The following is a 27,594-nucleotide window of genomic DNA, read 5'->3' as shown; positions in this document are numbered from 1 at the left end:
AGCAGCCAAGAAACTCCTCCTGAGCTGAGCATTCCCTCTGTGGGCTTGCCAGACCCCAATGACTCCTGCCACGGAGGGAAACCACGGCCAGCAATTGTGAGAGTTTCCTGCCTCCGGAAGGGAGAGAGAAGAAGCAGAGTGAACATAGCAGAGGAGGGGTAGAACAGGGAACGCATAGACATAATAGATAATTTTAGATGTAAACTGTTAAAACCTTACATCCTTTTCTCCTGACTGCAAAGTTAGCTGTCAGAAATGATGTAATCTTACCTTTATTGTCAGCTATATGGACTTTCTGTTATCGATGACTTATCATTGGTTTACTATTCTTCTTTTTAACTGGGACCTGCTTTAGTTGAAAACTATTCACTCATGGAGCGCCATGTGTGGCCCTGACAGTAAGCCTATAAAGTCTAAAATAATCTGGACTCAAAAATTCATTCACATCTGTTAATTGTTTTTCTGCTCATCTCCAAAACATGTACGCAGAAAGCATTTGTGATAAAGGAAAGATTTGACATGGGGTGTCAGCTTTAAGATGTTGATAGTAGGCTAGAGCCATTCAATAGTTCTTATCTGTTGTACTGGAGTCACCAAGCACGTCTGACATTGCTGCAAGAACTATAAAGGTGATGAAAGCCTCTTGTACTCTATGCTGAAAAAATAACCAATCTTTACGCTATCATATGCGTGTACGAACTGTGAGCAGCATAGCATTTATCTCTTGCCCCTAGCCAAGATGACGTTTAGTAAGTACACACAATCGCCAGAGCCCATGTTTGTCTTGGCTGCCCTCAAGCCTATTATCAGGCCAGAAACAAATGAAGGGGACCTGGAGCCAAGTTGTTGGTGGCCACTGTAGCGCCGCTCAGCTCTTCTCTATGAGGCAATCGGGGAAAAGGAAATGATGTAGTTCTCCAGTGTGGCTTGATAGCGTCAGAGTTTAAAGAGAAGTCAGATCCAAAGTTATTAAAGCCAACAGAGATTTTAAAGACCAGGATGATGTGAGGCTTTATCTCATTTAATGAAATAATTGTATTTATCTACCTCCTTAGATCTGTATGAAATATTTGTCTTTCCACAAAATGTAGGACTGCTTCCTGTTGCCTAACAAATGACGTGCAAACTCTTGATTCACCCTCAAGATAAGCAAACACACAATTCAACATATCCGAGAGCCGTGAATGCTGCTGTCAATACTTTGCACACAAAGTTCACATTATGTAACTGTAAAATGATTTGACACACATTCCCAGTGCGGTGTGTCACGTACTCCAGCAAAGTCACTGATTGGAGCTTTTTCTTCAATTTGGGAGGTGGGGGGGTTGAGTTGGAAAGCCAACCATGCGCGTTTGTCTGATTACCATTTCAATACACTTGCTGTCTTTTGAGGGTTTGTCTTTAAACATGAGGTTGGTCTTTGCTAACACACATTTGTTTTGAGCATTCGGACATTGATGCACAGCAAACACCAATATTGGAATTCCTTTGCCCCCCCCCTTAAGAATGTAGGAATGATTAGTCTTTGGTGTCATGACTCCTCTACCAACCACTTGTTTAAAAAATGGACAATGCCACTTGTTTTATAGCAAGCTTTTTTATTACAATCACGGTTTGGGTTAGACATTTTACAAATCAAAACAAATTGAAAACTGGGATATTTATCCACTTTCCTAACAAGGGGTTGAAATTGTGTCATGGATTTGTTTGTGTGACACCTTATTGCTAATTAGCTTGTCTGCTTCGAGTTGTTACTCTGTAAATGTGCATATATCCTCTGGGCCCGATCCCAAGCAAAGGATTGTGTATGGTATGGTCCTCCTACCACGACGCAAGCTATGTTTTAGTGTATGGTGGAAATCAAGCCTTATTCATTTGGAAACATTTTCCTCACTTGAAGGTTTTTGCGCTTTCTGTTGGATACAAAATCTAAGGTGTCTCAAAGCAGTATTTCCTAAAAAGTGATCCAGAATGCGAAAATCAGAAGGTTCTGCTGTGCCATCTTCATGTAAACAGCCAAAACAACAACAGGTACCCAACGCATCGCAAGATAAAAGAAATGATTTACAGTTTTAGCTTCTAATAAACATATTTGTCTTAACTTTTTGGTGTTTCCAAAATTGGTAATTATAAAAATACTGCCCCTGATCCAGGCTTGACTAATAAAAGCAAAACTAACATTATATGATCTCATCCTTATCATCACCTGTTTGTTGTACTCGTGATATTAATCAGATTTTTCCACTTTTTAAGCAAAACACAGATTTTAGTTTTACTTTTATTTTAGTTGTTACAGCACCACATACAGGCCTGGATAAATTACTAAAGCATTGAATTTTGGGGGGCATTCTTAAAAACAAAGATTTGTGTGTTTGTAATGGCACAGTACATCCTTTTAAATGTAACTATGCAAAAACGCGCTGTCTTTACTTTTATCTTTGTGACGTTGCAGCACCTAAATAAGACCTTTACCAACCATTTTATAGAGATATGTATCTGCAAGGATGAGATCATCTTTAATGAAGATGTACAATATACCTTTCTATGATGAAGTGAATTCCTCTCACACTGCTCAGTAATCTCACTTTATGCTGACACTGGAATATATATTTTTACCATTATATTTTCCTGCTTTTGTTCTAGTGATTTCGTTTACAAGTTTTTGTCAAGGCTGTGCCACGTTTGCGCTCGCTGTCATCCACCGCAAATTGCATTGTAAAGTCAGGCTTTAAGTTGCGTTTCTGCCTCCTTTCCTCGCACTGTTGGGGATATGAAACAAAGGCGTAAGCCAGGTGTGGGCTACCATTTGGCGAATGTCATCTAAAAGCCTTTCTCAGATAATTGGGAGTTGTCCCTGTGGCTTCTCTGACACAATGTGAACCTCATAGTACTTGGCGTTACAAGCCCAAATGTCACACCTTGTGCTTAAAGTAGAGTTGTGAAGGGGTTTGTGTTGCAGGGTTCGAGGCATGTCGTGAACACGTTGGACTGTATGTGAAGATGCAAAAAAGGATTTTTCGGATTTTGACCATATTGACTGACGAGTGAACAAGAAAAAAACACAGGCCTAACTTTTTTCAATTCACACAATTTTGCATGATGAGGATACAAGCTTTAGCCTTAGCACGTTCATACATGCAAATCAGTCGCTTTTCGGTGAAATTCTCTGTTTTGAACTCAAAATAGGCCATTTATGTGAATTGTATAGATCGAATTAGTTTTTTCTAGGTGTCGTCGTCATTGGCTGTTTCATGCTCCTTGCACGCTGGAGGTATCTACCATACACAAACGCATGTAATTTTTACATATTACTCCATGGCGGACTAATATGTGAGCGCATAGCCCTCATTGCTCGCGCTCTGTACGGACCTGCTTGGGACAAAACCGGTTTTACTTGAGTGGGAAAGCATGCCAATGCTTATCAGGTATGTAGGGGCCCATATTTTTCACATTAAGGAATCATTTAATCGACCATAAAAAATTGAATCCACTGAAAGTGACATAATGTGGATGAAACGCCATCATCATGAAGTTCATTCGTTCCCCCGCCCCGCACATGTACCGTAAACCAGCCACATGATAACTTGATTTTCTGGCCCCTAGTGGTGAAATAACTGATGCATTTTGTGTCTATATTTGTCTAATCATCTGGAATAATATCATCAGGATGATTTAAATTAGGTTATTATAAATTAAGTTGATGAATACTTAGGAAACCTGCTCAGATTCAGTAAACCATTGATCCCTGAGGGGAAATTGGGTGACATTAATGCTGCTCTCATTCATCCATCTTTATATGACATATGATTATAAATAATTAAAAAGGAGCAGTAAGAATAATCCATGTCAGTACAATCTATAGCTACCTTTCAATTGGAGTTTACACATGGTTTTAAATTACACTTTTATTTTGACATACATTTCTGTTTAATTATGTGTTAGGGTTAGGGTTTTATTTATTTATTTTAATTATATTATTGTTTACTCACAGGAGTTGAGAACCAAAATTTTTTGGAAAAAATTGCTAATTATATATATATATATATATATATATATATATATATATATATATATATATATATAAATAATGCCCTGTGTAAGTCCTGTTAATGTTTTGCCAGTTATTTCACCCTATGGTCCAGACCAAAAGAGGAAAGAAACAAGGCACATGATGGAAAATGTTATCCATTTGTATCATGGGTGTATCATCTTTTACACCCTCCGGCCTATTACACCACATACACATAAATCCACAGAGGCTGGAGGGGGAGCACCGCTCCCCTCCATCCCCCTTCTTTTAATTACACCCCATACATTCACCAAACACACACATTCACACAGGGGATCGGGAAGTGCCTCTCCATTGGGGAATGGAGAGGCACCATAAGAGGGTGGTGGGTTGGTACACATATTTGGGCCTCTCCGGTGGGGGCCTGGCCCCTCTGTTGGTGGCTGGGCCACTGCATAGAGCAAAAGCACATCAAGATGGTGCGGTCGGGCGTGGCGGTGGGTCTCGGGGGGGCTTTGCCGGGGTCTCTCCTTGCGGGGTCTTTCCGGGCTGTGTCGGCCGGGTGGGGCGCGGGGGTGCCTCTCCCCCTTGGGTGTGGCTTGGTGCTTGCTTTGTCTCCTGGTGGCCTTGGGGGCGGGCCCCGCGGTGTGCGGGCCCGGGGCGGCCTGCCTCGCCGGTTTGGGGGGTGGGTGTGCTGGGGGGGTGCTGGTGTCCTCGCCGGGGTTGGGGCGGGGTTGCTTGGCGCCTCGGGGTGATGCTGTTTACTGGGGGGCGGCGCTAGCTGTTCCGGTGGTGGAGGTTGCTGTCGGCCGCCTGGTGGGTCTATCCTGCCGTTTGCGGACTGGTGGGTGGGTCCGGGGCATCTTTGGCTGGGGGCTGCTGTCCCGCACTTGATGTGTGCCGTTGGGGTGCCTCCGTCCCCGCGGTGGGGATCGCCGGTTGCTCGCGGGCCGGCGGGGGGCGCTGCTCCGTGGCTGGCGCTGTCCGGGGGGCGGCGGGCCCTGGGCTGCTGGCCGTGGGCTGTCCGGGGCTGTGCGGTCCTGCTGGGCCGTGGCCGGGTCCCGGGCGGGGGTGGGGGATGCGTCCCGGGGGGCTTGGCCCGGGGGCTTGCCCTTGGGGGGTCCTGGTCCCGGGGGGTGCTCCTGGGGCCCGGGGTGCTTGGCCTGCTGGCCGGGCCGGTCCTGGCGGGGGTCTTTCGGGGCGGGTGGCGCGTGCCGCGCCCTTGCGTACCTACTGGTGCGGCCCCTGCTTGGGCAGTGCCCCGTGAGGTAGGGTGTCGGGGGCCGGAATAGGGGGCCACATCCCGGCGGGGCGGTCTGGCTTGGCCCTTGGAGGGGGCCCTGGCTTTAAAAAAAAAAAAAAAAGAACTGAAGCTCGTGGCGCGGGCGGCATCAGTGAAGGGTGATCTGGGGCGCCGTGGGGGGCTAGGTTGGGGTGCCTGGGGGCCGGCGGGGAGACTCCCAGCGGCCCCCTGGTGCCTTATGCGGCTTGGGGTGTGGTCGTCCTCCCTGGGCGGGCTGCTCCTGGTGCTGCATCCGTTCCGGGTCCTTCTGGCCTGGGGTCGGGCCCCTGCTGGCTCTGGGCTCGCCGGCGGGTGCCCACTGGCTGCCTGTTCGGCGCGGTTCTGGTCGTCTGCTGGGTGTGGGCTTCGGCTCCTCCGCTGGGGCCTCGGGCAGGGAGTTCTCTGGGCCCTCCCCTCGGGGGGTTAGGCGCGGGGGTGGGGTGGGGGGGTGGGGGGGTCGATGGGGTGGGGGGTCTGGGGGTTGGGGGTGGGATCGGTGGCGTGGTGCGCTGGGTCCTTGGCTCCTTGGGGCTTTCTCGGGTGTGTATGGGGGGGCGATGGCTGCCTCTCGGCTTGGGATCTTGGGGGCGTTCGGGGGACTGCTTGGCCGTGGGGTGGTCGCCGGGGGCCCTTAGGCTGCCTGCTCTTGCTGCTGGCCTGACTGCTTCTTCGGGCCCGGGGGCGGCTCTTGGGTTTTGCAGTGGCGGTACTTGGAAATACATTTGTCATGGATGCACTGGCCTTGGGCTGTGGGATAACACTCATACTGGGCTCAACCTTAGACACGTTGTTCCCAAATACCTGTTTTATGGAATTTCCACTCACCTCTTCCTCTGTTCACAGCCACCACCATTATTCCTAAACCACACACTGGTCACCAAACTGGCTTGACAACACAACAATAAACACAATATACACAACCACAATTTCACATCGCATCACTTAAAACTATTCCTCACCCATTCCATATCCTATCTTGTATCCCTCTTCCCTGCTAACTTCCCCACCCCCCTCCAACCCCTCACCTTGGTGTAACACTGCCCTCTCTTTTTTACATCCTCCCTTTAATAAAGTATTTCTTACCCTTCCCTAGGGAGGGCTGGTGACGGTCACAATTATGCAATGAAATAAATAAATTTATTTAATTGCAATAATAAAATATGCATTGCTGTCAAAAGATTGCACTTCTTGTAGTGTTAACCTTCGAAAGCATGTGCAGACAAGGTAAAAAAAAAAAAAAAAAAAAAAAAAAAAGGACTATAAAACCAGTAGCTCAGCAGCATTGGTGTTAACTAACAAAGCGAATAACTGTACAAATATTAGGTACTTTTACTTAACATTACAATTCTTCATATATATATATATATGAATTGTTTTTCACAAACCACAACTTGAGTGGTGTGAATACATGTTTTGCCTTATTGAACTCTTCAGAGTGTTCCAGGTTGCTTCATTTATGTGTTAAAATCAAAAAATTATATGGGGGAAAATCCCCCCAGACCCCCCTACAATAGATTTTTTTTGTCATCATGTCTGCATGTGAGAGGAGGGTGACTCAGTGTGAGATAGCTAATAAGGTCAAAGAGTTCACGTGTAATAAGGTGCTGAAGTGTTTGGGGGAAAAAAAAAGGTTGTCCAAATGTGAGAATGGATTTAATGTGCTTTAAAGTTTTGTTTTGCACTTACTTCCTTATTGTTATGGGAAAATTGTATTCTTATTGCCATTCTCATTATGCAGCTTGAGTCCTGTAATCAATCAGTACACAAATGTGATTACAGGGCATAATTGGCTGCTTACAAATGGTTTTCTAGTCACTAATGCATTTATCTTCCTTTTTTTTTTTTTATAGAGATTGAAGCCAAAGAAGCCTGTACCTGGCTCCGGGCTGCAGGGTTCCCACAGTATGCCCAGCTGTATGAAGGTAAGGAGCTCTGAGAGTTCTTAAAACACACGCAAGATTGAAGTCATCACACTCATTTTTCAAGTAAAACAAACGAATAAAAGTAGTCTTTGTTGAGAAAAATAAAAATTGACATGATTTTGCTTTTCAATTTGACACAAATAGTCTAAGCACAACTCATAGCAAAGGAGTTTGTTAGCAGGCTTACGTCAAAAGTACACAGACCGTACGCCATGAAGGATTCCATTCAATCCATACTGATTCTGGATCAGTTTCTTTCATCATTGGCGAAATTTCCAAAATTCATGTCTCGGTTCATAATTGACCGGTCTTTATGACATTTGACTCAGTGGTATTGGCTTGGCTCCTCAATTTTCCCAACATTTTCATTTCATTTCATTGCGATTTTCCAAAGTAATTGGGGTGCCCATACATTTGGACCTACTGTAATGTTAAATAATGGGAATTGAAATGTCTTCCAAGCCTTTTAAAGTGTGAATGATCATGGGACTATGATCAGCATCACTGATCTAGATAACTGCCAATATCTGGCAAAGAGGATATTTGGCGCTTGGTGGAAGTTTGCGCTCTCTGAGTGTTCTTGTTAAAATACATTATTCCTACTCATCTTGGCCTTTTTAGTCATCTAGCTGGCCAACATGTGATCAACTGACATTAAGTGTAATTTTCACTACACATGAAGCACTCTGCATTCTCCTTTTAGCCACACCGACCACACTTTAGCACGCCATACTAGTTGCTAATGTAATTACAGCATGATGACAGCAGGACGGAGCGACTATTGTCAACAGGTCATTGATTCTTCCCACTTAACCATGAAAGTGTTCATGGAACATTCATTATGGAGCTGTACAGGTGATGAGACTCTTTATGTGGCCATGAACAGCAAGAGAAAAGTGTTAACAGCCTTTGGTCACTGCAGATTTCACAGAGTAGTAAAGTGATGATGTACAAGTTAGGTACTGCTTCTCTGATCATTGACACATTTTACTTGACTTTTACATTGAAGAGGGAATTTGGTGTTTAACTTCAGTCTATTGCCCCACTAAAGATAAGAGATGTAGTGTAAAGATGCTAGCTTTCCATGAATAGCATTTTCTTATCATCATCAGCCCTGAAGGTAGAATACAAGGTTCCCGCTCCAGGTTGGCTCACCACATTCCAGCAAAGCTTAAGTGTCCATATAACTATTTGTTGCTGGCATTCCAGCCGGAATAAGACGTTTAAAGGTGCTTTATCTTTTGAGAGACACTGCCAGTATGTCTTTAACTAGTGCAACTGCCAAGTGAATGAGTGATCCCATTATTGAAGAAGAGCAGAAAGAATGAACAAGAAGAGGAGAAGGAAGTGGGGACCTCCGAGCAGCAGTGGAGTACATATTGTCATTCTTCAATCAATCCCCTGTTCTCTCCCTCTGTGCACCATATCCCCCCTGCCTGCCAGCTCTGAAAGCTGCAGCTGTGTTTGTTTGGTCGGCTAAGACGCCACTTCCTCTTTTTGCTTTTCATCGCGGCTGTATGGGGGAGAAAGGTTTGAGTGGGTGGGTGCGTTTGGGACTAAGGTTTGGTATCTGTAGGTTTATCAAAGGACACATAACCAATCAGGCAGGTAGGAAGTCACCCTGACCTCACGCACTAACGTTTTTTTTTTTTTTTTCCAGACTCACAGTTTCCCATTGACATCTCGTCAGTCACCGGAGATCACGACTTCCTTGACAGGGATGCTATTGAAGCTCTCTGCAGGTGAGATTGCAATTTATTTTGAAAGTCTTTTTTTTCTCTTCGAAATAAAAATGAACACATTATGCAGCACTCGTTTTTGGTCCTTTTTCATCATTTAAATTCCCTTTTTCCAGAGGAAAAAAATAATAATTAATGTTCATCATTACTTTCTTTTTTTTATTTTCCAGCAAACCACGCTATATAATCTTGATTAGACACACTTTTAAATGATACACATTAGGACATAACTGGAATTTTGTAAAAAAAAAAATCTTGAGATGTTGAAGAAAAATTATGTTAAAAGAGTTCTTATAAAGTTTCAGACAAAAGAAAAGACTGCGTTAGCATCTAATTAATGTTTCTCCAGCATCAATTAGCATTTGAGGAGGTTACTGTGTCTTTAATGAACTTAGGTCCTTTATTATCTTCAGCCTCAGTTATAAACCACAGCAGGTGTCCCTTCTTACATCTGGAAGCTATCGTTTCAGAGTCGCTTCTAATGCCTTTCACCCCTTACCAACTGTTCCCAACTGTCTTTCATCTCCCATCACTTCATCTCTCCATTGTTACATGATATGCTCTAAAAGCTCTCCAGAGGGTGGACCCCTCTCCCACCTTATCTGTCTCCAGGTGGCTGGGGGGGATAAGCTTTCTGTCCCCTCCCTAAGTTTTCGTCACCACTCCAGCAGATTTCCTTCTCCCCGCGTTCTCCTTTTTCTGCCTCCCTCTGATTCACTCTCTGTTCACGTTGGGATTATCCTTCAGTGGCTCATTAGCCTGGCTGCGTTCCCACTATTTCTCCTGTCTTTTGTCATTCTTTTTTCACTCAATCTTAAATTACAAGTCCTTTTGTGAAAGTTGTGTTTTCGTGAAAAGAAATGTATGAAACGAAACGGTGCGTCTGTGTTTGCAGGAGACTGAACACTCTGAACAAATGTGCTCTAATGAGACTGGAGATTTCACCTCAAAGAAAAAGAGTAAGTGTCCACGCACGCACTTAAACGACCCACCTTGATGAAAACGCCATTTTGCACAGCCCCTCATGCATGCACAATCCCATTTCCTCACCTCAACCATCAGTTCACCTTTGGCCACGGGGCAAAACTATGTTTCCTCTCATCTCGGGTAATGAGAAGGCACCTGTCAGTTATTTCTATATCAAGCGGGCTGCAAGGACCCTCAGGGAAAGGCGGGTAGTGTTAATGCTTTAAAGAGGGGGTTGAAACCACGGTATACCCCCAAATCCTATGTAACATTTACCTTCTTCCTTAAACGCTTCCTCATAGTTGAGGAATTTTATTACACGAGTCAGAAAGAACATCATTTCCCCATGTGTAGATCCCACATATTTTACATTTCCATGAAAGCCTTGACCTACAGACACAGTTGGTTTGTGAAAAAAAATTGCCCTTAATTAGATAATTCAGTTTAATGCCCTTCAGGGCTACTCAGTAACGTTCTTGTCCCATGTGTTGTGGTATTCATTAGGGTGACTCTTTCTGCGTCACCTTTCATTTCAGGAGTCAACATAGATAACTAGCGGAGTCAGAGAGGTTATTTGTCTCTCTGACTCGTCTACTCTTGTGGGATGACTACCACCCCCCACCAACAGACAGCTTAGGAATGCATTGATCTCCTCACGTCTTCACATTCCCTCCCCTAAATTTCTGTCTCCATGTCTCTCGTTTTTTTGCATTTTGCGATTTCTCACCTCATCTCAAAAAGTTGTTTTAATGCAGCTCACTCCGTGACACAAAAATGATGTTTATTATCTGATTTGAAAGTTTGTTAGAATTAGGGATCTTCAAGACATCTAGAGATACACAACTTTATGTTTGCACGGCAAATAAAATGCAGGTATCCTTTCAGGTTGCAGCCTGCACAACTACAGTACAAGCAGTATGTTCTTCGAAAGTTGTAAAGTATCTGCTGTTGCTGAAACATTAGTCATTGTAATAAGGAAAACAATAGATGTATTTTAAAGCACAACTTCTTTTATTTATGTTTTTAAAGTTTTAATTCATGTTACTTATCTGCAGTGGTTCCTCCTTATGTTATACCTGTATGTTTGGTTACTGAGCAGAGCTTTATTTTTTGGGTTTATAAGTTTGAATCCGCTTGTAAATTAAAGAGTAACTGAACCCCAAAATCAGTTATTTCTGCTGAAAATCATATTTATTTGGGTATAATTTGTTGGAAAAATGTAAATGTGACTGACCTACACTTTGCAAATTGCTATTACAATTGAATTTTGCTATTGGCTAAAAATGGTGGTTTGTGATGTTTTGGTGGCTTCTTACATCACGAACCCATCACTGTTGGCCCCGCCCCTCCGATAGAAACGAACATCTGTGGACTCTACAATTAATGGCGAGTAGGTTCTATTGAGAGATTTGTGAATCCAAAGGGATAGTGAGTATTGGGTAGGTAGTTAGCATGGCATAGATTGTTTTCTGAATATTTTATAGTATAGACTAGGCGTGTCTTAACTGCTCCAAGAGCCCCGCCCATAGTCAAAGGATTTTTTGAATTTCCAGCGTAGACGCAGCATACTTATGTCTCTAGACGTTAAGTTGAAGGAACATCTCAAACTTACTTTGAGTTTTAGGGTCCGTGAATATTCCAATCAATAATAAGTATAATTTGTATCAGAGATGGTATCACACCTTGAGTGTGTGTCCACGCATACATAGCCAAAACTTTGTGTTAGCGGTGGTGGGGTAGACAATGACCTCAGTCTGGCTGGTTGAACTGTGAGCTGCGGGGATCATATTGGAATTTCCTGAACTCCCTTCAGGGTCTAAGATAGATTAACCAAAGTGGGGGAGGTGTGCATGCATTGCAAAGGTGCATGAATCTTAAGTGCAACTCACTTAGTCTTTGTTGAATATATGCATTGTCCAAGCAGACAGGAAGTGACTGAGACATGTTACTAGCTGACCATCATCATGTGTTCTTCATCATACCATGTTAACTACATGCCTTTGAACACAAACTCAGATATGGAGAAAAGCTAATGGGTATTTGATAATGTTTAAAAAAAAAAAAAAAATGGTCAACTCTTTCCAGGATCAAGATCAGTAATGTCATTTTAAAAAGTTACAAATTGACTATGTTGTTCAATAACTGTTCCTTTCCCTCCCTCTCTTTTCTTTCTGTCAATCCCTTCTTTTCTCCTTTTTCAGAGTGAAGATTCAGATGAAGATGAGTTGTGTGCCATCAGTGGCCGCTGGACTTTCCAACGTGACAGCAAACGCTGGTCTCGTATGGAGGAGTTGGATGTTTTCTCAGCGCTCCCTAATGATCCTGCCCAGGCGACGTTTACCAAGGACCAAGTGTCCCAAAATGGAAAGCTTGCTCTCCGTGAAGGCAACAGCTCAGAGAGTGTATTGACTGATCTCAGTGAACAGCCTGAAGTAGGCTCCATCCATAGCAGTGGGAGCGGAGGAAGGGGAGAGGGGCGGAGCTGCATGGCCTCTCTAACGAATGAAGCCACTGCCGTTATTGCCACCCGCGCGAGCTCAGTAGCTAGCATGTGTTCTTCCTCAGGCACAGGTGGATCTGGATATGCAAACGAGGACTCTCTGTCTGATGGGTTGCCTCCATCACCCCTGGAAAATCTCAGGCATTTTACGTTTGATGTGAAAACAGGGATGATGGGCCTGGGAGGGAGTCTTGATCGAGAGGGTGGCATTGAAAAAAGTACACGCTCTAGAGCGAAGAGCTTTCTCAAGAGAATGGAGAGTCTCCGACTCCGCAGTGGCACGTCCTCCAAGAGAAAAAAGAAGGGAAGCACCATTGGAGGGAAAATAGAGATCAGCGGCCCCGTCATCAAAGAGGGCCTCGACGATGACAAGTTGCAGAGACTGAACTGTGTGGACATTTCCAGTATCAATTTCAACCAGAACCTCAATCACCACCGCAATCCAACTCAGACGATGACACTTAACCGGAATCGCTCTCTGTCCTACTCCACTCAGACAAGTAATGGAAGTACTGGGAGCAGTGGGAGCAGTCAGTCTGAAGCCAGCAGTGGAAGCGCAGTAAGCACGCCGAGTCCTGTGACAAGAGCCCGTAGTCACAGCACAGCAGCAGGCTCAAGCAAGAGAGGAGGAATGTATTTGGAAGGTTTTGATCCTTTCAGCATTCTCCATCAAACCTCAGATCGAAAGACAGCACCTCCGCCCAAATCTGCACCACCCATTCCCTGCAAAGCTGGGAAAGCAATGACAGTTGATGAGCAGAACCACAGGAACAGCGACAGCGTTCAGAGTCAAACTAGGCAAGGTGATGAGGAAGAGGAGGAAGAAGAGGATGGCATGATCTTCTTCTTTTTACCAGAAGGTCACAAGCCTGGAACCTTCCCTAAAGCTTTAAAGGATGGAAGCTGTCGCAACAACAATGGGAATGATAATGTAAACTCTGTGATCCTCCGGGGACGGCAAAGCAGACGTCATCGTCATGGCTCCTCTGGGTCAATCGACAGCCGACTCAGCTTTTATGACAATGTCCCCTACACCGAGAGAGAGGGGGAAGAGGAGGGAGACGAGCACAAATTAGAGGAAGTGCTTCAACACGTCAGCGGCCTGCAGCGATTTGTTAATGCCTGGTCAGAGGCTGTGGCCAGGGAAGAGGACGAAGAGGAGGAGGACGAAGAGGAAGAAGGAGACTCTGACTCTGCGTTAGATTCGGCCTCTCCGTGCCCATCGTCCCCTCTGCAGAATCGCCTGGAAGAGACAGAGAATGGAAGTGATCAAGACAGCACAGGAAATCCACTCGGAGAGGGAGAAGAGGGGATGAGGGAGAGAAGGGATTCGGGAGTTGGAGCATCTTTAACTCGCACCAGCAGGTCAGTAAAAACAAGTCTTACAGAGATTGTACTGTAACAATTACAGGGCTTACTCAACCAAAATAGGAAAGTAATAATTTCAAAATAGTAATTATGTCAGCCAAGGAGGTAATATTTTCATTGATGTTTATTTGTTCTTTTATCTATTAGCAGGATTACGTTACAGATTCTGACAAATATATAGATGTAAACAGCTTACGCCATGGGATATTCCATCTGGATCTGGATCTGGATCAATATACTAATTTTGGATCAGTTTAAAAAATAAATAAAAATCCCTGCCTTTTATCGTTGGCGAAATTTCAAAAATCCATATCTTGTTTTATAATTGGCAGATCCTTATGAAATTAGACTCAGTTATGTCCGGTTGGTTCCTCAATTACCAAACTGAGTTTCATCCAGACTAGATCAGGATTTTGCATTCCATTGCGATTTTTCAAAAAGAAATGGGGGTGCTCATACATTTGAACCTAATGTATCTGCCCCAGTACAACAGTAGCTTACCATCACTGTGTGGAGTGAAATAATAATGCCCATCATTGTAAAGCGCTTTGAGTTTCTATGATAAAGCGCTGTATTAAATCCAATGCATTATTAATTTGTAATTATTGGGGATAAAAAATTCTGACAAGCCTTTAAAGTGTGAACAATCATGGTACCATGATAAAATAGTCTTTGAAGCGTTCCTCTCAATTGTAGCTTCAACACAAACTTTAAATCTCTTTCTTGGCACCCTGATGTACGCACAGTAAACATGAACATAAAAAGCTCAAAACAAAAACAAATGAAGATTTTTCCGTATAACATAAGACGAAAGAATAAACAAGGCGACACGCTGAGACTTCTCTCCTTACGTAATGTTGTTGTGTACTTTGGAACGCTGCTTGGTATCCATGGGGATTTTTCCTGTGCCTTATGGAATTCCTCTCAGAATCATGCTTAGTGAGTGCTGGTTTAAAGGACTTTATGCAATCCTTTGATTAACGTGTACAGGAGTCCTTGTAATCCTTTAACTGGTCATTTAGCACAGTGAATCAAATGCTGTGTGTGGTCATGTGCTGAAATTCATATTCATGTGTACACAAAATTCCAAAAGTTACAACTTTTCATTTAATCCTCTTTTTTTTTTCTCACGTCTGAATTTATCTCACATTTTTCTATTACCTTTCACAAATTCCAGACCACAGAAGCTCCGCTGGCCAAGCTTCCAGAACTCCCATCGCCCCAGTTTGGCTTCTGCCCAGCTCCAGATAAGCTGCCAGTCCGTGTTGCAGATGAATCTGCTCCAGAAGCTTTCCCTCCTGCAGCTCACTGCACTGCTGGAGAAACATACCCCCACAAACAAACACGGATTCAGTTGGTGAGTGCACTGGAGGGACGTGGAGGAATTACGCAATGGAGGGCCACAAACACACATCATCATAAACTTGTTTCTCATGTGGATCTGTTTCTGCCCCTGGCACATTTCTACCATAAATATTATCCTTCTTTTTATCTATTTAGTTGGCTCGGCCTCAATTTTGTTTTTCCCTTCCACTCCATCTGTAGGTTGTTGCATAGTGTGGTGACGGCTGTCCACACGTCTTAGGTTTCACATTCTTTGGCCAGGCCTGTAATTGCTGGGAAGGGGAGGACATTGTCTTTCACTCAATAGGGCAATCACGGCAGTTGACACGCAAGGTGTTGTCCTCAGCCATCATCCTTCCAAAGGATCTTCCATAACTTGCACATTGTAGGTCTAACCCTCCTTTTCAGGCTCTTCCTACAGATTTTTGGTAGTCTGTTGAGTTTGAGGCTAGGAATAGAAAGTATGATGACAGGCTTCTAACTGGTTGGTGCTCACTGAATGAGAGTGTCCAACTGTTAACCACTACAGTCTTGTACATGACTAGAATTCCATTCCATATCATAATATGGTCTTTCATTTTTTTTCCCCTAACTGTGGCTCAAGACCTGTGAGCCTTGTGAATAGCAGGCCTTTACAAAGATACACTTGTCTTGAGTCACACATGGCATTTCTCTGATACACACACTCACACCCATGCAGAGATATATACAGCCATAAATCTGCAGGTATATTCTTGTAAAATGGTCAGAGTTGCATGTTTTAACTTTGTGTTTGTGGTTATAAACTTTCTTGCTTTACGAACAGCCTCTGTGTGGATGTAAAAAAAAAAAGTTCCTCCCCTTTTGACACAGTGGCTTACAGTCTCACTCCCACCTCCTTTTTGCCCTTACCTTGTTTTTCCATCCCTCTCATAAACCTGGAGACGGACATCTGCAGCTCTAGAGTTTTCAATAGGTGTAGCCTACCAGGTGTAGCACATTTTTTTAAAGAGTTAAATCTTCTTAGGATAATCTCAATTAAAATAAAGTAAAACCATCTTCAGTTGAATTTTTTTGAGAAATTTTCGAAAATTCCTTTTCTGTGTAAAAGCTTGGTGCATTTCTGGGACATACAGAGGTTCATTCATATAGTTTTGGGTTCTGTTTATTGGACATGTTTTTTCGCTTCTACTTTTTACCCTTTAAAGCTGCCGGAGAAAAAAAAAAAATCAGATTAAGACATAGTGTAGGCCTCATGAATCAATAAATTAAGGATCATTTGTAAAAGGTTGAAATTGCTGCTATAAAGTTTATTTATATTGAACCCTTCGTTTATTAACAGTGTGAATAGCGTTTTGGGCATTGCATTGTGGGATTTGGAGTCATATAATTGTTTTTACTTACCGTGATTGCTTGTGTTTGCCCTAAAATCACTGCCAAAGTGACTTTCTATGACATTTCGTGTGTTTTCACGGTTGTGGCTAAATAGTGGCGGATATTTATTTCCGGGATTACACTGAAAGATCGGAATCTGGCCGAAATTGAATGTCTCGCAAAGTTAAGAAGTTACGGTAAGAATGACACTTCTATGCATCCGTTTACGGAATTTCACATCCCACAATGCAAAGTGCAAAACTTTTCCAAAAATTTCAAGAAACGTTTTTGGTGGAGAAGAAAACTCACTTTCGAGCGGCAATTTAAACCTTTTACAACTTTTTCTGGAGCAAATAACCTTTGATTTTTTTGATCTATGAGGCCTACACTATGGATGAAAAAAATAGTTTTAAACTTCATGCTAGTAGCTGTACCCAGACAGCATTTAATGCAGATGCACAGCTTGTTCGAAGCTCAGGGCGTGTCTATCCCAAAGCTACCAATCACGTAGCTTCTAGGTTTTCATGTATAATTAATATGTCCATGTATGTAACATGTGCATTGTGTTTTTTTTATGCTCTGCTCCTCACAGGGCTGTGCCAAAGTTTATGAAGCGGATCAAGGTGCGTGATTACAAAGACAGGAATGTGTTCGGTGTTCCACTGCAAGTCATCGTTCAGCGGACAGGCCAACCCCTGCCTCAAGGAATCCAACAGGCCATGCGATATTTACGCAACCACTGTCTCGACCAGGTAACGTTAACTTTTCCAGTAGAAAAGTATTGTTACAGTACTTTTCCAGTATTTTTACAGTACATTTCCAGTCCTCATATTGTCTCAAAATGTTCTATATGTTTACGCTTGTTCACTCGTTTGACAGTTTAAAACTATTTTTTTCTTATTAGGCACTTAAATTGCGTAACTTCTCAATAACAGGACATCTGCAATCAGTCAAATATTCATCAGTTTTTTGTCGTGATGTTATATAAGCCGGAGCAGGGAGTCAGAAAAACCCTGATAGCCTTTCTGTCATTGCAGTCACACAGTCTCTTTCCTTTCTTTCTTCTGCTGTTCTGTATGGGAAACAGTGTCTTTATGGTCCTGAATAGTTCAAAATCTGCATTGACCAGGAAAAACAAATTTAAATATGGAGAAAAGATGTGATAGAGAAACTCATTGTTTGTCCTAGCTGATTATTTAAATGTTCTGTTTTGTAACTGGTCAGAGTCTGTGCCTCACAAACATCACCAACTCATGGTGCATTCATGGCCTCTGATTACGTTATTTAGTGAAAAGTTACTCACTGATTGCCTCTGGATTGGATTTTAGTCCAGGATGGTTGATGATGTAACTATACTGGCTTCCAATAAGTAGATCCACATACCTCAAGAATATTATTCTTTCAAAACAGCCTGTGGCTAAAAGAGCATGTGTTTGTGTGTGCCTATGTGTATGTGCATGCGTGCAAACGACTCTTTGCATTCGTATACTTGACACACCCCGCTATGTTTTTGTTTTGTTTTTTCCATGCAGGTTGGTCTTTTTAGAAAATCAGGAGTGAAATCTCGCATCCAAGCTCTTCGCCAGATGAATGAGACAAGCGGCGCCGATGGGGGAGGAGTCAACTACGAGGGCCAGTCAGCGTACGACGTGGCCGACATGCTGAAGCAGTATTTTCGAGATTTGCCTGAGCCTCTGCTCACGAGCAAGTTGTCAGAAACCTTTCTTCAGATCTATCAGTGTAAGAATCCCAAAATATGTTTCACATATGTCAGTAGTTTTCATTTTTCCCCAGTGTTACATGAGGCAAGGAGGAAAAAAAACCTAATGGATCACCATTCAAATGGACTTCAGCACTGCTGTTTACATAAAGTCAAACAAAGCCCGCCCTGTTCATGAAGAATGAACCAGGAATCGCACATACAGTATAGCTCTTATATAACGCACTTAGGTCACAGGCACAGACCCCATCATAGTTCATTTTTGACAGGCGCAGGGGGAGGCCCCACACATTCTCCTTCCTCACTAAACTAGCAGAAGCCAAAAAAAGACAACATGATGTAGCTTGACACTGGTTATTATTCCTGAAAAAACAAATTCCATTTTCTTCTTTAGACATGCCAAAGGAGCTCCGTCTGCAGGCGGCCCGTGCTGCCGTGCTTCTGCTGCCAGACGAGAACCGAGAGGCGCTGAGGACGCTGCTGTGTCTGCTGAGCGACGTGACGGCCAGCGTGTCCGAGAACCAGATGACCCCCACCAACCTGGCCGTGTGTCTCGCCCCATCCCTCTTCCACCTCAACACCTTACGTCGCAAAGAAAGCTCCTCGCCCAGGTGTGTGTGTGCATTTTTAGACAATGTGAACAGGTTATTGTTATGGGTGCCTTTTCCCTGAAGTGACACAGGTATTGTTGTAGGTGCTTATGTAACATTGGAGTATGGTGCACATTTTGAAAACAGGAAAGTGTCACTCTATATGAACAAAAGGGAAGGATACTGTTGATGGAGGACAGAGGAAGAGAGCGAAGCTGGAGAAAAAAAAGAGGAAGGGACAGTGACAGGAAATAGAAAGATTATATAACCTGACCTAGTTAACTCATTCAGGCTTTATTTAAAGAAAAACTAAACCCCAAAACCACTTTTTTTCTGCTGAAAGCATTTGTATTTGGGTATGAGCTAGTCTTGTTGATTGATTATTATGCAAATCTTGACATTTTAGCCAAAGTTTTTCAATTTGACGTATCTTTTTGTAAAAATGTAACCACTATTCTTAGCCAATAGCAAAATGTAAATGTAATAACAAGGTTTAGCCCCATAGAGGGCAGTCACTCTTACATTTTTACAAAAAAATACGCCAAATTGTAATACTTTGACTAAAATGTCAAGAGTTGGACAAGAATAAATCAATATACCAAATTGTCTTCAACAGAAAAATGCGTTATTATATTTTTTATTTATTTGTGTGTGTGTGTTTGGGGGGGGGGTCAAGATAGTTCAGCAAAACCTTTATTTTCTGTTAAAATAATCTATTCTATTCTATTATGATGAAGATCATCTTTTTTTGGAGGTGCAAATTCCCGTCTTGATTGATTGATCTGGTGTTAATCCTGCTTTCTTTCTTTTTCGGGGTACAGGGTGATGAACCGGAAGCAAATGTTGGGCAAGCCTGACCAGAAGGACCTGAACGAGAACCTAGCTGCTACTCACGGCCTCGCACACATGATCCAGGAGTGCAGGAAACTCTTCAGGGTCAGTGTTTGACAAAACTTTATTCCTTGAGTGCAATCACAAGCCGTTTTCATGTAACGCGTCATAGAGAAAACATCTCTACAATCCAGTGACATTTAGGTTGATAAAGGTGTTTGACGACAATGGATGTCCTCACTCGGCCTCCAACTTTGTGTTTTGGAAACAAGCACAGTTGCATGACTTGTTCAACCAATCCGAGTTGAATCGTTTTGAAGCAGTGGTAATTATTACATAAAGCTAATGCGCCACCTGTTCTGGATGTTTCCGTTGGATAGAATCTGACACTGGCTGTGAGCTGCAGCGTGTCCTAAAGAAGAGCTCTTAATGTAAACAGGAAATAATCAAACAAAGCCATGCTAATCTTGATAGAAAGCCATTCACTGGACAGGGATCATTTTTCAGTTCTATCGTCTGTGAAATGCAATTATCTCACTAAAAGCTCATTTGGTGCATCTATCTGCCAAAGAGCTTCCTGGTTTGTGCTCAGACTACACATGCAAAACCAATTACATCTGAATTGTATTATTGTTAGCCTATATATAATGCTGTTAAGTTAATGAATGAAAGATTTCCAGTTTAAAGTTTATCAAACTGCTGAGGCCATAATTGTGCAATAAAATGACCTAAACCCACCTACATATTACTCAACTCACTCCAAACCAATCTTCTCAATCCCACATATCTGGTTCTTGTTTTTTTTATTTATTTTATTTTGGTTTTATTTATTTATTTATTTATTTATTTATTTATTTATTTATTTATTTATTTATTTATTTATTTATGTTCCCCCCTTTTATTTTTTTTTCTTTGATTAATCCTGGTTGCATTTATAAATAACACCATTTTTCTAAAGTAATTTATTTGTGGCTGAAATATTGATTGTTTCTATCTGTCAAACACAACACAATATGGATGCAGCTGTAAGAATTTTAGAAAGTGTAATAAGTTGGAAAACTGCGTTTGAAAATGTACCAGCTCTCTACTTCGGAAATAAAAAATAAGTTCTAAAAAATTTAAATAAAATAAAGTATCTAATTTGTTCAGACTGTAATGATGTTCTGGCTTTGTTTAACCTTTAAGTACAAACAGATGTGCTGAGATTTTTATTTTAATGTTTTGTAGTCAGTATTGCCTTATTCAGTTGTCTGGTATTCTAAATGACAGCGTGTTTAACCTTCCTCCTCCTCCTCTTCTTCATCCTCCTCCTTCTGTCTCACAGATCCCTGAGGAAATGAACCGCTGCAGGAACTCCTACATGGAACAGGCCCTGCTGCCACAGCGCATGGAGGAGCTTTCAGGTGAAGCGGCCGGCCACAGAGCTTACCTGCAGGACAGCCTGGATGTGCTTCTGAAAGAAGCCAAAGACAAGTTCAAGGGATACGACAGCTGCTCCACGCCAGAGCACGCCGACTTGGCCTGTAGGAAGGTGAGCTCATTCAGTAACCTGTGAGTTATGTCTGGACTTTTTCACATTGGTTTGGACTGTTGCTGCCACATTTTCTACCTGGAACTGTCCAGACGGCTGTAGGAACAAAACAAAAAGAGTGAAAAGTTTTCATTTGTGTGTTGCAATCAGGAGAAAAGTCAAATAAAAAGACATTTATTAAGAAACATCTTTATTTCATGAAAAGATACAGTTTTTGTTGTTTTCAACGAACCAGAGGTGTAAAGAGTACTGATATATCCTTCTCAAGTAGAAGTATTGTTACTTGATATTCAAGTACAAGTAAAAAGTAGCTCAATTAATTAGTTCTCAATGTAAAAGTTACCTGTTACTTTTATCCCACATGTTTATTTTTGGTAATAAATCTTGACATCTCATGAATAAACTTAAAAAGGGAGAGGGTGAAATAATTTATTTATTTATGTACAGAATAAAAGGTTTGTCAAAACGTACAATAAAAAAATAAAATAAAAATAACACCATTGAATTGAATTGAATTCAAAATCAAATAAATTCTGAGGCTCTAAGTATTGTTACATTTCTTAACTCTAAAACTGCAAAAATAACCTCCATTCAATGCGGTTTTTGGCACCGTGCATTAGGTTTAATCTGATTGGTCGGCTACGATGTGATGCATTTGATTGTTGTCTGGTCATTTCATTTTTTTGTAGTTTCACAATGTCTGTTGATCATTTTAAAACAAAAATATATATAATTTACTCAGTGACGGTTGGGTGTAAAAATGTAATGAATGACTTTGCTTCAAATTGATGAACATTTAGCACCCCCTGTAGGCCTGACAATGTGGTACAAAATCCACCGTTTTCAGGAACAAGGCTCTTCAACTTGTCAAGAACATAAATTCTAAATTTTATGTGGAAATGATGAATCCTCTAGGCAAAGTTTGCTTTTGAAGATGTTCAGAAAATTGAGAAAAAGTGTTAAATTCAAAATTACAGACTTCCTGTTAAATTTAGGTTATAAGTCCAAATTACATTTTTGTTAGTCACGGTCCAATGCATATACCTACTGAATGCCATCCAGCTAGTTCAAACCAGTGAAAAGTTACAAACTCTAGGTGGTGCTAACGAGTCCTGAAATTGGATCAGAAAATTACTCGTCCTTTTAATAAACTATACCATCCTGCCAAATTTCATAAAATTGCACTCCCTCAAAGGGCCTCACAAATCCAAGTAAAGTGGCGGGTAAAGAAGAAGAAGAACAATCCTTACGGGAGCAATAGGGCATTCGCACAACTTCTGGTGTTTTGGCCCTAATTACTGATTTTAAGTACTTGTAAAAGCAACTCGATTACAGTAACGTGAGTTACTTGTAATCCATTACTTTTACCTCTGCATAGGACCATTTGGCATGCTTTAAAAGTGAACTGTGTGTCAGAGTTAGGTGACGGTGTGGACCCAAAAGCAGAGATAGATGTAGGCAGAATGCAGGTGTGTCGTTCTTGGAACCAGTCCATGTTTAATCCAAAATCTAAAAAGACACAAGGAGGTACAGGGAGCAGGAGACCAAACGCAGCAGCGCACCAGGAGGGCCGACAACACACATAAGACATTGATCCAGCCATCGCGCTGCGTCCAAGCACTCAGCTAAATAGTGTGGGAAGCTTGATTGGGAACGGGCCACACCTGGGTGGAAAACATGAGGTAACTAATCAGTCAGAACCCAAACACACTGACATCACCGGGATGTGGAGACATGGAGCAGGAATACCTGGAAACACAAAGACAAGAGTAAACACAGGAAGTCAGAATAAACTAAAACTCGTAATGACTAAAAGAACCATAAGGGCTAAACAAAATAAACAGAACCTGACATTGGGCTTTGTAAAGAAATCTACAGCAATTTATTGAGCTTGACTTAATCCACGAGAGCCTACCACAGCTGTACCCCATCGTAGCCTGACTATCTCGTGGTCATGGGATAGTTTGAATGGATTCCTCTAGTTTTATTGAGCTATATTACTCTGTCTTTCTTAGACATGCTCTGCCTCCTATAAAGATAGAAAGGGAATCTGAATAAACTCAGGAGGATAAATGGTTCAGGTTTCTCGAGGCCGAGCCAAGTGCCCTTGTTTTTAGAAACAAAAATATGGTAACCCAAGATGCGTTGACCTCTTTTGATGGGTTGTGAGAAATTATAGGTTTCTCTCAAATATGTAGAGCCGCAGGCACACACATTTTCTCAAGAGTGACTAAACATAGTGACTTGTTTGAGTTGTCTCGTAAAATGTTAAATATTGTACAAAAACAAAAAAGATCAATCCCTCAAAGGCACATAACTGAGTCATGATTCGTGAAGTGCACACACAGTGTGTCTGTTTCCGGTCTTCTCTCTCTGTCTCTTAGCGTTCACCTCTCCTTTATCCTGCTTCTCTAAATATCCAGTGGAAAACCCACAGTTAGGGTTTCCTGTGCAGAAACATATCCGTGTGAAAGTAGCCTAGCCCTCCGCTTCCCTCTTTCCCATCCCAGCACTGGGCCCTATCCCATGGTGGCATCAGCTTAACACACACACACACACACACACACGTGGGCTGAAGAGATTTCCTTCAGAGTGAAGCCTGCTGTTGGAACAAACTGTATTTTATATTTAATTTGACTGATTCATTAATGTAATGTGATTACGTCAATGACGTTCAACATGTCGTAGGAGAAAAGTGGCGTAACCGCTGTGTAACTGACCTCTGCTAGTGATTATAAAAGGCAAGCACAATGCTAAAACGTGCATTAGGGTGGTTCACAATATACTGGTGTGATATATTACATTTTGAACATCTATACCAAAATCTGAGCCAATATGACGTTCGTAAAACGTGGCAGACTCTTTCGCAATTTTCATTGCTCAACCAGGGAATGTGTAACTTTCACAGATATCAGAAACTTTAACAAAATAAAGGAAAATATGGTCATTATTTGTTTCTCCCTGTATTTATACTAAATGAGTATGAACCCGAGAAAAGTTCATCCACTATTCCTGAAAAGAGAAAAAAAACTGTGCCACCCCTAAATGTGCTGCTGTTTGACTCCATTTTTGGTTTATATCTTTATGTGAACAAGGCAAAAAGCGATCTGGCAAAATTTGGTGAACATACATTTTGTGAAACACCCTAACGTGCATGCTAAATAAAGAACCGTTAGGTGTTTCTTAAAACCCATCCATCCATCCATTTTCATACCCGCTTATTCCCGTTTAACAGGGTCGCGGGGGTCTGCCGGTGCCAATCTCCGGCTCTCATAGGGCGCTGGGCGGGGGTACACCCTGGACAGGGCGCCAGTTTTCTTAAAACCAAAAGGTCTAAAAGATCTTTTTATTTGTTTCCTAAAGGTGCATGATGGGTTTCCACTGAGGCTGTGGAAAGTCACGGTGGAGGTTCCTGCCAGTCCTGAGGAGGTTCTGACACGGCTGCTGCGAGAGCAGGGACACTGGGACGAGGACCTCCTAGAAAGCCGAGTGGTGGAGAGTCTCGACGAAAAGACGGAGATCTACCAGTATGTCAGAAACACCATGGCTCCTCATCCCACCAGAGACTACCTGGTTCTCAGGTAAACCAGAAAACTTACCTGAGTTCATTTTTAGATTTTTTTTTTTGTTTCTTTTACTTGGAAGTTGTTCCTATATTCATTTAAATTTTTCCCCTTCTAGAACGTGGCTAACAGACCTGCCAAAGGGCGCTTGTGCCCTGGTTTGTACATCTGTCGACCATGACGAGGTGCCGGTGGTGGGCGTCCGAGCCAATGTCCTTACCTCACGCTACTTCATTGAGCCGTGTGGGACCAACAAATCTCGACTAACACATATTTCCAGAAACGACTGCAGGTGAGCTGGCCTATTACAGACAGAGGTGTAAAGATACTGTATATCCTACTCAAGTAGAAGTACAGTTACTTGATAGAATTTGTACTCAAGTACAAGTACAAGTAAGTCATACATAAAATACTCAAGTACAAGTAAAAAGTAACTCAATGAAATAGTACTCAAAATCTTGCACAATTGGAACTTAATTTGTTTTCCCACAAAGGCATTTGTATAAAATAAAAGTTTTGTCAATAATTTACAAATATTTAAAAAAAAAATAAAATAACACCAATGAATTTCATTCATAATAATAAAAAATGCTCAGGCTTTAAGCATAGGTAAATTTATGAACTCTAAAAATGAGAAAATGACCAGCATTCAATGCTGTTTTGGTGCAGTGCTTTACATTCAATCTGATTGGTCGACTATGATGTGATGCATTTGGTGATTGTCTGGTCATTTCATTTTTTGTAGTTTCACAATGTCTGTTGACCATTTTAAAACCAAAAATATATATTTTGGGTATAGAAATGTAATGAATGACTTTACTTCTTTTAAAAGTCACTGTTTCTTTCTTACTGTGAATTTTATATTTTGTTAAGCACATTGAGATGACTTTGTTGCAATTTGCGCTATATAAATAAAGTTGATTTGATTTGATTTAAAACATTCTTAAGTACAAGTGAAATGACTGATTTAGAAGTACCTATAAAATTACAGGAACATGAGAATCCATTACTTTTTACCTCTGATTACAGGAACTTTTAGTAAAGAGGTACACTTTTGATCTGACCCCACGTGTCTGTCTTTTTGTTCAGGGGTCGATTCCCAGAGTGGTACAACAAACTGTACGGACACCTGTGTGCTGCTGAGGTGGCACGGATACGAGACTCATTTTCTGTGGCCGCGGACAAACGATGATGTGGACATTTTAAAAAGTTCTTGGAATGACAGGAAAGCTGGACAACATTAAGATGTTTTCTTTTTAGTCATTCACGTCTAAAGGACAAAGAACATGCACATCCTGGACTGAAGGACACTTCTCTTGCCTTTGTACACGAGCTGAGGTTTTGGACTGTTTCGAAGGAGTTGTCGGTGTGTTGCTCAAAGGACTGTTGGCACACAAACAATCCCTTGGCCAGAGGACTCAATGTTACTGATAAAGAATGTGTGGTGGAAACTTTATCCAAAAGGATGCTACTGCTTCTGAGAAGCAAGGGAGAATTGCCATGTGCGCGTGCACGTCAAGTAACAAACGGTCAAGTCACTTTTTGTTGCACTGGTTTCCTGCATGAGAATAATGTGTACATTTTGTATTCCGCTCACACTTTTTCAGCCTTTGTTACCCGTGTCCGGTTTTTCTGTTACACTAAAGCACATGAGAGAATGTGAGGATGGCTGTGTTCGGCTGATTGATGGATCAATGTGAAAGCGCCGGTAATAAGCAGACTGCTTGGAGACAATTGAATTAGGTTTTTGTGAAATGATTGTGAGTGTCTGATAGCGCAGAAAGTTGTAGTGTTTGAAAGTAGAGATGAGTGAGTGCAGAGATGAGAGCGGGTGGCTGGCACACCATGAGAAAAAAGAAAATAAAAGCCATTTAAGTCATTTTTCCTTAAAAATAAAGTGTTAGCCTCGATACGCTTACAGAACCAGATTTGTTGGACCAAATTTAGAATAAACAGATACTTTATATGTAAACCAACACAAATTTCACTTACTGTGCTGTACTATACGCACTACACAATGCACTGTTCCACATTTATAAAGTGGGAGATTTTACAGGTTTTACTGTAAAGACGTGGGGGGAAATGTGTGTAACTAAAAGAAGGAAATTATCTCAGCATATACTTTCTTTTCATTGTCCTAGCAGTGTTTCATAAAAAAAAGTAAAGGTTTATTGTCATCTTAATAGTTGACTTCTTTCATTCATTTAAAACACTTGTGCTGCAGTCTGTTCACGTCTATCTGTATCAATTATCAATAATATATCAATAATTCACTAAGACATTGTTAATAGCGTAAATGTACTTTAACCATGTCCCTGCCAAATAACGCATGACAATGACAGTTAATTTAAAGTAAATATATTTATACCTCATATGTTTTTTGTTTTTTTTTGTTTCATGCCATTTTATTGTATTGTATTGTACATGTTAAGCTTTGTGTCACTGAAATGGAAAAATTGTTTATCTTTTTTATTAATATTATTTCTGTACAGGTTAATTAAAGTGCACTATTAAATGTATTAAAAAAAGGAATGGATTAGTCTCTGTGTGTGTTTGGATTATATAATGCAGGGCGCACAAGGACAACTGTTCTGCATTATGTGCTTTTTAAATCCCTCATAATGTGCACTGTAAAGCTTTTAATCTACAGTTTGTTTAAGCTAATGACACGCTTACACCCATCACTTTCCAAACATCGCTATATTTCCATCTTGCTGAATTTTGCCATATTTCCTGACCAGTAAATTATCATAGTTGGCAGGTACGTCTGATGTCAAGACGTCTCAAATCTTTACTAGAATTTCTCTAGAAAAATAGTATTCAATTGTTTTTTTAAATGTATGTCTCGTTTTAATATTTTCTCCCAACTTGAATTT

At 41.6% G+C, this 27,594-nt stretch overlaps 1 protein-coding gene across 3 annotated transcripts in view; it reads left to right on the top strand.

Moving 5' to 3' along the window:
• Positions 1-27,250, top strand: part of dlc1 (DLC1 Rho GTPase activating protein) — an 89,724-nt gene extending 62,474 nt beyond the window's left edge. For all 3 annotated transcript variants that reach the window (XM_028467662.1, XM_028467711.1, XM_028467789.1), the window contains 13 exons: positions 7,142-7,213; positions 8,874-8,955; positions 9,848-9,911; positions 12,120-13,783; positions 14,964-15,143; positions 17,076-17,235; positions 18,016-18,223; positions 18,598-18,814; positions 19,615-19,729; positions 20,949-21,155; positions 24,519-24,736; positions 24,837-25,010; positions 25,808-27,250. In XM_028467662.1, coding sequence (XP_028323463.1) covers positions 7,142-7,213; positions 8,874-8,955; positions 9,848-9,911; positions 12,120-13,783; positions 14,964-15,143; positions 17,076-17,235; positions 18,016-18,223; positions 18,598-18,814; positions 19,615-19,729; positions 20,949-21,155; positions 24,519-24,736; positions 24,837-25,010; positions 25,808-25,910 — 3,464 coding nt within the window. In that variant the 3' untranslated portion in view covers positions 25,911-27,250. The remainder of the gene's footprint in view (positions 1-7,141; positions 7,214-8,873; positions 8,956-9,847; positions 9,912-12,119; positions 13,784-14,963; positions 15,144-17,075; positions 17,236-18,015; positions 18,224-18,597; positions 18,815-19,614; positions 19,730-20,948; positions 21,156-24,518; positions 24,737-24,836; positions 25,011-25,807) is intronic.
• Positions 27,251-27,594: the final 344 nt, after the last annotated feature.

This window comes from Gouania willdenowi, chromosome 1, assembly GCF_900634775.1.
Source record: "Gouania willdenowi chromosome 1, fGouWil2.1, whole genome shotgun sequence".
Classification (NCBI taxonomy): Eukaryota; Metazoa; Chordata; class Actinopteri; order Blenniiformes; family Gobiesocidae; genus Gouania; species Gouania willdenowi.
The sequence above is the reverse complement of the archived record's forward strand: the minus strand, read 5'-3'. Positions and strand labels throughout refer to the sequence as shown.